The sequence below is a fragment of the Pelmatolapia mariae genome, linkage group LG9 (genome assembly GCF_036321145.2).
Source record: "Pelmatolapia mariae isolate MD_Pm_ZW linkage group LG9, Pm_UMD_F_2, whole genome shotgun sequence".
Classification (NCBI taxonomy): domain Eukaryota; kingdom Metazoa; phylum Chordata; class Actinopteri; order Cichliformes; family Cichlidae; genus Pelmatolapia; species Pelmatolapia mariae.
In genome coordinates this window covers 10,007,545-10,018,680 of record NC_086235.1, presented here as the reverse complement: position 1 = coordinate 10,018,680, position 11,136 = coordinate 10,007,545, and the positions used below count along the sequence as shown (strand labels likewise).

The window sequence follows — 11,136 nt, the reverse complement described above, 5'->3', positions numbered from 1 at the left end:
GTGTTTTTGAACTTTTGACTGTAACCAAAGTTATGAATGAAGTTCAAGCTCCACTTTCAGGCCAACAGCTGCCAACCACCAAGTGTAGTTGTCCTATTTTTCCACAACACATGCATCTCCTCTAGCCTGCCTCTTAGTTCCTGTGGGTTAGACAGCTCTTCCTCTCCGGCTGGCTCACTTCTCTTTCTATTAGGACCCATGTCCGAATGATGTCAGATCCATGCAGTTGGCTTCTACTGCTCTCCTGGGTCGTGTTGTCATGCACAATGATTGGGATCTAACCTGTGACATCCAAAGTGAGGCACAAATACCCCTGTACAAGAAGTCGGGGTCAGCCAGGTTTCTAGAATATGACCTTAGCAGCAATCCCAAAAAATCAGTGTAAAGGTGGTGTGGAGACAGTCCTAGCTTTATGAAATGCTATTAGTATTTACTCTAGTGGTCAAGAATTAAGCCCCAAGGACTGTTTAATTTCATGGGCTTGTGTAACCCGTTAGAACCATTTAAACTCTACAAAAGTCTCTGTAGCTGTGCAGTCCATGAACATTGTGGCCATCATTAGCAGCAGCTGCTGCTTGTAAGAAACAGAGGTGTTTTACTGCAGCAAAGCTGGATGCAATTGGCCCCTGGGGAGCCTTAATTACCACGGTGCCACTATATCAATAAATATTTAAGGAGAAAAGAGGTTCCTGAGGGTAAACAAAAGGGAGTCTGCTCTCCACTGAGTTTACTCAACCATGACATATGGGATTTCAATACATAAAGCAACGGGGAATATGCTTTTGTTTTAAATCTTTTACATGGCTCAATTTCTTTTAATAAAAAAGTTGATATATCACCAGAAAATAGGTGCAATGGAGGTTCAATTAAAGACAGAGTCCTTGCTTAGATTCAGTGTTTGCTTTAATATTTCACTAAAAACAGCTGCTGCTTGCTTTGTCAGCCATCATCAGAGCTGACACACACAGGAAACTACAACAGGAACTTCACGGCATTTTACAAACACACTGGTACAGAAATGACAAGCCTCCCTCTACACTTCTGTCCTTAAGTTTCTGTTTTTGATTTGTTTTTTGTTTGTTTTTTAAAAAAAGAAAGAAAGAAAACAGGAAGTACAGGGCACATTTTGATTGGAACAGAAATAAAACAATTAACATGGAGAATAAGAAGGAGATTCAGCGATGTGATTTGGTTTCTCTTTCAGTCAGTGGAGGGAGAATGAAAAGATGAAATGGTAGTATAATGGGAGGAACAAGACTTTCTTCCAGGTGGATTTGATCCTCTGTCTTTAGCTTACATCACATGAAAACTTGATGATGGATGGGCAAAAGAAAAAGATGGGCTTGTTTTCATTAACCTGTTTTTTCTGCTTTTGAAGTCTTGTTCATGGCGGCCCATTGCTCACTAAACCGTAACATAGATCTTGGCCATACCACAAATGCACATTTTCACAGTTTATATTGGTTTTATTTGGCGTTTTAAATTTATATTCTTCCAGTTTATCACTAATAATTTATGATTAAAACTAATGTTCTTAGTCTGGATATTGAAACTATTACATATAGGCATCACATTTAGAGCTATGAGGTTTGTAGCAGATCAAAAGCTAATGGTCACCAAACACTCAATGGACCGGTGCTGGATCCGATGTCTTATTTATAATCCTACTACTGGTTCAGTACCATGCTACAGGTCTTAGTATGCCATCATCTATGCTTGATATTTATTCAGATTAATTGTTTATAAATCAATCTGTCAATCAATTCAAGTTGGTCCATTTTGTGTTTGTGTTTTTCAGAATAAACTTTAATTGCTAAAAAAAAAAAAAAGCAACCCTAAGGAAATAACATACCATAGTATCTCCAGACTCTTTCACGTTTTTCACATGTGCTCAGTGTGAACGAGCTGAATGACGATTGAGTTGAACGGTGCTAGGGTCTGAGCACAGCTCCCAATGAAGATGTCAGGTCCTCATGCCACCCTCATAGAGTCTGTTTCAGACCGTTTAGTTAGAAACGTGCACTTGAGTAAACTTCCTGGAGGTTATTATGCGGGGCTCCAAAAATGCCCCCCATGCACAAAACTGGGTTGATGACCTTCTACAACCCTATCCAACTCATAATTACAGCTCAATCCAAATGTCCACATCACAGATTCATGGATATTGAGGGGCATTACGCACATTCCAGGCATCAACAGTGTCAACCAAACAACATCATTGAAAGAGCAACATGGCAGTTTGTGCACTTTGATGTAAAGTTCATCATAAAAGTTGGTAACAGTCCTCTGTTAGCTTGCCTTGTGAAGACTGGTTATTGTTCCTACACCAACTGCACCAGAGAAAAATGCACATATGTCTTGCTTAAATTTACCCACAGTTCAAAGTGCAATGATGTTAACTAGGTTACTGAAAAACAAGGGTAAGCAAGTATGGGAGAAGCAACCATGTTTTCCCTTTGTCCACTCTTTAAGACAAAAGCCTATAAGATGTTCCAGTGAGAGAGTTGGTCCTTTAAGTTCTTGGCTCTAAAGAAATTAAAAAATACCCTTAGTTTTCAAGGACTCCTCAGACAGGTGAACACTGTGAGAGGTCAGTCCTTATAGGGCTTAGGGTGGATATTGGTATTAAACCTGCCATTTAAATGGATGGCTGTGCTGTGTGGGAACATCAGCCAAAGATAAGTTGTTTGGCAAAAACTTTCAGCTACAAAAATACTATCTAACTCCAGTTCTAAGTGTGGACTAAGTGTGTAGTACCTGACAACAGGTTGGCCGAGTTGGATATTTTTTTGTTTTTGTCTCTTTTAAGCCCAAAGATTCCACAGATATCTGAGACATAGATACAAAAAAAAAACTTTAGCAGATATATTTGACCTTATGAAGCATGGCTGAATAAACCCATATGGGTTAAGCTGGTCTTTAAGAGCACATCCTTCACTTGCCCCCTTCAGCATTGCTCTTGTGGATTAAAAGTAGCAGTCATGCCACATCATGGTAATAAAACTGTGCATGACATACTTGTAATGCTTTAAACTGACATTTTGACTCAAGTTCCCAATAGAAATGCTGTGATTCTACATTAGGCATTGAGATATGGGTGTTTTTAAATGTTAACAGTAATAATGGCTTTGGGTTGCAAGGTCCATTAGGGGATCTTTTTGATGATTTAAAGGCAATGATGACATTTTAAGAAATGAATAACAATTTATTAATGTTTATTAAGCAATAGTAAGCCATTGTCTACAACTAACAGGCATAAATAAAATCCAACTTTTTTTTATCTTGGAGAAAGCTATCCCCCCAAAACACCACTTCAACCCCAAGTGTTGAGAAATTAGAAAGTTCTTTAGAGCATATAGAACACAGAGTGCTAGGAGCTGAAAATATTTCAACTTTGAGCAACTTCAAAAGGGCCTTCAGCGCTGTTTCGTAGCAACCAGCACGACACAAACCATTTCGGCTGAATTTAACTCCATCTATCCCTGCATCTGCAAAAACAAACAGCTGCCCCCTCTGCACCCTGAACGCCTTTTCAGGAGAGTGTCGCACAGCTGAAAGGCAAAATATCTGAAGCACGCTTGATTTAATCTCCAAATTTATTTACTTTGAACAGTTTGGAATTCTTACTTTGGCGGCAGTCGATAAAATCATGCTGATATGAATCCACCCCAATAAATATTGAGTATAAATCAAATAATATTTCTTCTAGTTTGTTTTTCAGGGTAAAAGTCATTTTATAGTTTAGGTGTCTCAAATAAACCTAGAGTATTATATTAAACATTATTTTTCTCATGTTTATCATTGGTGTGGTGAAACAAATCTGAGCGCCCTGAATAACTCATGTTTATTTAAGCTCAAACACACAAAAAAGGCTAAAATATGTCAAAGAAAAAGGAAATGATCAAAAATGACAATTACAATCATTCTGTACATGATGAGACTGCTGTACAAAAGCGTTTACCCTGTTTATGTCTACTGTACATCTACTGATTTACAGTACGAAGACAAAATGCTTGCCTCAACATACAAAAGTGGGAATAAAATGAGTCCGGAAACATCCACCTCTGCAGTGAAATATTCAAAAGCAGATAAATCAATACAGCCCTCATTAACAGTAACCTTACAGCGGCTTCCCACTCCTGACTTGTTACTCACATACATAAACTCATTGTTTTACAGTTCAGCCCATATACAAAGCAGTTTCAGAATTAAGGGGAAGATGAGAAGGTGGAGGAAGATGGCATGTGGGCTGCTGGCAAAGGCCTGGAGGATCTGGCTTTAGAGGATGAAGTCAGTATGAGGCGGGTCAGGGTGCATAAGCAAATGAACAAATTCAATCACATGAATAAAGATCAAAAACATAAAAACTGAAAATAATAAAACAGAAGAATGCTGCAATTTTTAAAACTCTCAAATTTTACAATTTTTATGAGCTTGTTGGCTTCCTTGGAGAGAATTTGATGAGATGATCAGCATCACTGTATCTGTCCATTCACAGCTGGAGCTCAGCTTAGCTAGACAAATGGGGAAACTAGCTAGCCTTGCTTGCTTTAAAGTTCAAAAATGTGATTTCTTTTTTAATATATCCAAAGTTCTCGAATTACAGAAACATGTTTTCGGATTATTTTTTTAAGAAGAACAAATGAAAAACAGAAGAAAAAATATGAATGGAAAATATCAAGTTGTGATTTTTTTTTATTTATTTATTTATTTTTAAACAGGCAGAGATGTAGAAAGCTAGCCAATCAGCTAATTTGAGGGGGGAAAATGTAAAATTTTGAATATTCATTAACTATTAAAATTAAGTTAACTTAACAAATATACCCTCACAGGTAAGCTCTATATTGCCACGTCTTGATGTTCAAATGTTTTATTTTTTAGAGCTTTATTTTGAAAGCTAACCTGCTAGCTAGTTACACAGACACAAGGGGAAAGCGTTAGCCTAGCTAACTTCAAAGTGAAGTTCTGATGCTCTCAAGTTAGTGCAACGTGTTTTTCTTGCAAAGATATCCCTTCTCTATAGCTACAAGACAGATAAGGTGATGCTGAACTTCTCATCCAATTGCCTGAAGTGAAGCTAAATTATTCCTCCAAATGCTCATCATTTTAATTTAAATTAATACCAATTCAAGGTCTTCATTTCTTCATTAAATTGCTTATACCAAGTCTCTGTCAATTATGAGCTAATTGGCAATCCTAAGTGACAGCTTTAGATTGTTTTGTGTGTGCAAACAACAAGCCAAAGTACAAGAGTATTTATCATACAGTAATATAAGACAGAAAAACCTGATATATGAGAGGCTGGAACCAATGACAATCAATTCATTTAACATTGTTTATTTCTTAAAGCCCTAATAACACAACTCTGTACTACCTGTGTTTGTATTTCAGCTGGTATGTATGAACATTACAATCCATATTTTTGACAACGCAGCCTTTACTAACTATGTGGAACTATCATCACAGCAACAGTTTGTTCTGCACAGGTTGTGTTTTTGACAAAAAAAAAAAAAAAAAAAAAGAAAACAAAGAAAATTGATTTTAGTTTAATATTCAGGCTGGAGGAGGCAGAAGAAAATCCTGCACAGTTAATTCCTGCAACATCAGGGAACGGTGAGCGGCCAAGTCCGGACTCCCTGTACTGCAGCACCAGCTGGAGACATCGCACTCGGAGCGGGCATTCATCTAAACAACTCTATGATGATGCATTTCTACAAACCACAGACTAAACAGGCAATCCAACCACAGCGAGTGTGAGTGTCAGCACAGCTTCCAGCCAAAAACAAATCCGCGGGCCAGAAACGTATCTGGAGGGATTCCCAAAGTGTTCTTTCAGGAAAAATGGAAGGAATGGAGAAAGGTGGGTGTTTCAACGCCAGCAGAGTGCTGTCCAATGAGAGGAGAGTGAAGGTTTAAATGCATATTTCCATTTCAAGGATTAAAAAAAACCCACATTAGACCAGTTTGTGGCTCTCCTTCCTGCCCTCTTCTTCTTTATCATCATCATCACTGTCTCTCTACACTGCACTGTAGTTTCCTTTAATGCCCTCGATGTGAGTTTAGTTCCCTCTCCTTAACAGAGTCCCACCCTGAGGAGAGGCAGGGCTGGTGGGAGGGAATCCTGAGGGGGTCCGCAGCGGCCTCCCTCAGCCGCAGGAAATAACAGTGAAGCGTTTGGAGATGCAGGACATGTTGTGCAGCACGATGCCCAGGAGGAAGAGCAGCACACACGCCACCAGGATCACTGTGCACACTCCAGACCATGTGGAGCCCTTTCCTGCTCCTCCCACTGGACCAGTAACCCTCCTCTCTCCCTCACTTCCCTCCAAACCTACACCCTCTAGACCCATAGCCAGACCCAGTGGCTGCTCCTCGGGCACAGTCACCACTGTCACCCCCTTCTGCTGGCTGCCGGGCAAGAAGCGACATCCCAGCTCTCCTGGCAGGCCCAGTGCCCGGTCTTTAGCGATGGGAAGCATGTAGCAGCCATTGCTGGGGAGGCGAATAAAGACAGGCGTGTGCTCAGAGGTGTGAGGGATGGCGATGACGGTGATGATGTCTGGGTCATCCGGGAGGTGAGACACGGACAGGCCCGGGGGGAGCTTGGTGACGCCACGACACCATGGGCAGCGGATCTCCTTCTGGCTGCTACGCATTTGGGTCAAACACACCGAACAGCATGTGTGTCGGCAATCCAGGAGTTTGGGTCGCCGTCGGGGGCTGTAGTAGTTAAAGCAGATCTGACACTCGAGCATCGAATCCTGGGAAAGAGTCTCCATTTCCAGGAAAAAGGTATTTTCACAAGAGGGAAAACACAATTTAATTGGCTCTAGAAGAAACGCAGGGGGGGAAAGCAGAGCTGGTTCCGTTCACGACTTCACAGTGATATTACGGCCCTTTGAGGGCAACATGGCCCTTCATCTGCAACAGAAAGAAAAAAAGGAAAAAAAACAACATCAATAAGAATTCAAGGTTTTGTACACACATTGCAGAACTATCTACTGAGGATCTCTTCTTTTTGATATTCATCATTTGATATCAAGAGTCTGCAGCATCAGCAGGAACTACAACACTTCTGACTCTGGAGAGAAAAAGGACACAGTGCAGCTGCTGTTTGCTTAAAGTCTTTTCACCAAAATCTCATCTCTCGGTAGCTTGCTCATCATTGAATACTCAAACATCAGCTCCAATATTTACCATTTCTCTGATGCAGAAAAGTCTTGTTTTTTGTGCCCAAACCCAGTCTTTCATGACTGCACCGGTGCTTTTGCCTGCAGTTACTGCGGCTTTTAGAAACCGTGCTGCTGAGCTGAGCAGTGTGTGTTTGACCTTTTGAAACAGCAACTAAAAGGTCAACTGACTCACTTGTTCCCAAGCTTTAATCAGCACAGGAAGTAGGTTAAATTTCCATCAGACACCTCTACAGCTTGACCATCTTTTTTTTATAAAACATCAATTCATTGTCGTAAAATATGAGTGTGCAGGCTGGCTATTTTTACCTGTACAGAAGTTAGAAAGTGGTTACCAGTGATGGCAACATAGGTTGTATATAAAAATGGACATGTCACCTTGATAGTGTCTATTGGTTTGAAGATTTGTCATTTTGGAGTTCGACATCAAGTTTTTTTTTTATGACAAGTTAGGAGTGGATCTGACTGCGAGAGTGCAGCAGACTCATAGAAACTTGTCAGTCAAGCATGTAGTGCTTTATCATCCACTTTAAAACTAATAACTGAGAGCATAAACACATGAGACCAGTATTTATAAAAAAATTAAGTTGTTGCAAAAGTGGCAAAGATTTTTTGTTCAGAGACTGTCTGCAAAGTGCAACACTAGAAAAACTGAGATCCTGTTAAACATCAAATTTAGAGACCAGTCACAGAGTCACACAGGCCTACAGACTGGTCAGTGACTGACTGGTCAATCTGATAGTGACCAATGCAATTGCGATGAGGTTTCCGATGTAGCACCGTATTGAGGATTTGAAGACATGTGACCACTAACCACATGATTTGTCTGTAATTTGGGACGTGTGACGTGATAATGTAGAACAAGTGAATAAGGCCCAAGAACTGGAGACTAGACAACCATATGCATGCCACCTGTCACCAAGGAAAAATATGTATTTCCCAACTGGCTGGCAAAAGAAAACCTCATTCTGATTGCTTTGATTTCTAGTGTGTGGCTGCAGTCGAAGATTGAGTCACGTTTTTGTCTACAAACACTATTCAGCTACTCTAAGATCTAGTGAAACACACACTTAAAAATTGTATTTGCTTAATTAGTATTTTCGGAGGAACATGAAACACTGCAAACAACCATCGCAATTAGCCAGCAACCACAGCAAACACTGAGGTTTTTGATGCAATACTTTCTTTGCAAATTTCACCCAGCAATGTCCAGAATGACTTTTTTCCCTAACAGCTACTGGTTACCAGGGAAAACAAGAACTTTTTCCTGATATAATAAAAGCAAAGGCAAGAGCTCTTTTTTCTAAACAGTTATATTATGTCATCAAAAACATGTTAAAACACTAATATTGGGTGTTGTAATAGTAGTGTTGTAAAAACTCAGCCACGTTGAAACCTAAATGTTAGCATTTAAAATGTATTGCTTTAATATGTATTAAATACAGTAATATGTATTTTATAATGAGTGCTTTGTTGTGTGCCTGTATTGAATAGTTTTATGTGACTTCATAGGGACTATAGGTTTGAAATAGCAGTTTTGCAAAAATCAGACTTTTTGACACTCAAAACTTATTATAAACTCATGGATGAAGTTAAAATATTGCTTTTATATGTGATTAGTGTTGTTAATGCTAAGAGCCATCTTTCATGGCGGTTTAACTTTCACATGCCTATGCTGCAATAAGCGGTTATATATCAGCTTACTCTGACTTTATTGTGTAGTTCTTCACTTTCTCGGTCAAAGTAATGCAGAACTGTACTGGACTTTTCACTTTTCTTGTTTACAACTTCCTGTCCCATTAATTAAAAATATGTTTAAATATGATTGGCTCCGATGATTTCAGATATCGAAGCAACTTTAATTAATAAATAAAAAACATCCAACTTCTTCCTAAATGTTCAATGTCTGTTTAATCTATTGAAAAGTATTAATCTGCTGGATCTGATTTTGAGGAGGTTTGACAGCGCCACGTGCCATTAAAAATTAACAGCCTCCTATCTCATAATTGTCTGTAAACCATGCATGCATTGTGGTTCAGCTAATGAGTACCTCCTGTTCTGGATTTTGCATTCAGGTTGACAAAACAAATTAGTTTTGTGCAATCTGCTTGCCACTGCAGCAAAAACAAAATCACAGGGAGAATTAACCAAATGCCATCGTTTGCTGCTCTTATTGGACCTTCAAACTGTGCGGCTGCTGCCTGTATTAGAGAAGCTTTCAGAACTTGCAAAGATGCTGTAAGAGTCATGTCAAATCACTAAATGCAACATGAATCAGCAAGAGGAACAGATGTGACTTTTGCACAGATAGAGGCCTAGAAGTAGGGAAGGTACAAGGGCAGTGGTCAAAATACAACAATGCATCATGAAGGATGAGGAGTCGTGACATGCAACAGACACTCTACACATCAGCCGGCAGTGGACTGCAAAAGAGGCGAGTTCACAAGACTCGTCGCCTCGGTATCTTTGTTAACCACGGCTAATTCTTTTCTCCTTCAGGCCACAAACTCCATAAACAGTTTCTTCCTCCTCCTCCTGCATAATCACGTCTCTACCGTGTTAATCCATGCGGAAGCTGTGATAGTTTGCTTTTGCAGATGATTAAACCCTGTCAAAATAGCACCAAGGAAACAATGAATACCAAACAGGGCCCTGCCGACTTTATATTTTATTTTCTCACTCAGATTGTCAAGTGTGAAAACTGCTGAGGAGGGAAGGGTACATCTATCTTTCTCTACGCTGCCATCTCAGCGTCGTCGGCATCCCTCCGGGCATGACTGTGGGCTGACGTCGAGGGCGAAAAGGGTGGGGGGGTTGGCAAAATAAAGTGTTGACAGAAATGGGAAAAAGGTGACCACTGATTGCCCTGCAACACTGCGCATCGCACACTGTTATCAAAAACAAGATCTTAGGCAATTAAACTCATCCTCTGGCCCTGTGGGGACATTGATGTAGCAGTGACAGATAAGAATGAGTTCACACTAAGCATGCTTGGAGCGCTATATTCAGTCTTATTTCAGTTTGGTTCACTTGAGTGAAAACAGATGATCACATTCGACCTTGAGTGGCGTTAAATAACAACCACGGCAAAAAAAAAAGGACAGGCTGGTCTGTTTTAAATGATTTCACTGACTGAGTCATCAATATATGCTGTAAGAAAAGGGTAGCCTAGGCACCCTCATGCATAATCACATCCTGCAGCTCCTTCCTGGGGGATCCTGCATAGCCAGATGGGAAGCCTAATCCCTCCAGTGTATTCAAGGTTCGCCCTGGGGTTTCCTCCAAATTGCCCTAACCAGAACACCTCCTTAGGGACGCATGCGAGAGGAATCCTGATCAGAGGGCTGAGCCACCTAAACGAACGCTTTCCAGAATAAAGAAGCAACAAAACCCTTCCCAGATTTGCAAGACCTTTATCCTGTTTTCTGAATATGATTACTGATTCTATTTAGCTTTAGTTTTTAGGGATTCACCAGTAAAACAATTTGATGGAAGATGGTGAATTCCATGTGCAGATATTTTAAAGGTGAATGTTCTTCACTTTTTTCAGTTTCACCGCCACTCAGCAACTAGTCGGCAAGCCTTACATGCAAACAACAGGTGACTGCAGCAATCTGTTAGCGAAGTTTTTTGTTGCACACTCTTTACTACTGATTTCACCTAATTGCAGCAAGCAACCCATTCACCAACCAGTCAAGGATTGCATTTGATATCCTAGCATGTGGAGGTTACCATGGGGTCACCAATTGGTCTGTAAAGCGAGAAAGTGAAACCAAAGCAAAACTAAGAAAATGGGATACAAAGCAAGCTGGAAAAAGAACAATAACTCTAACACATGAACATGTGATATATATTACATGTAATGTTTTAATTGCAGAGTTCGTGAAAGCATCAGGCTGGGCATTTCAGAGGCTAAAACCCAGAAGGTGATGTATTAATGATCATT

General features: G+C 40.1%; 1 protein-coding gene across 3 annotated transcripts in view; it reads right to left on the bottom strand.

The window, feature by feature from the left end:
- Positions 1–885: 885 nt before the first annotated feature.
- rnf152 (ring finger protein 152) overlaps positions 886–11,136 on the bottom strand; it is a 57,980-nt gene continuing 47,729 nt past the window's right edge. For all 3 annotated transcript variants that reach the window (XM_063483923.1, XM_063483925.1, XM_063483924.1), the window contains one exon: positions 886–6,921. In XM_063483923.1, the coding sequence (XP_063339993.1) occupies positions 6,147–6,779 (633 nt within the window). In that variant the 5' untranslated portion in view covers positions 6,780–6,921 and the 3' untranslated portion in view covers positions 886–6,146. The remainder of the gene's footprint in view (positions 6,922–11,136) is intronic.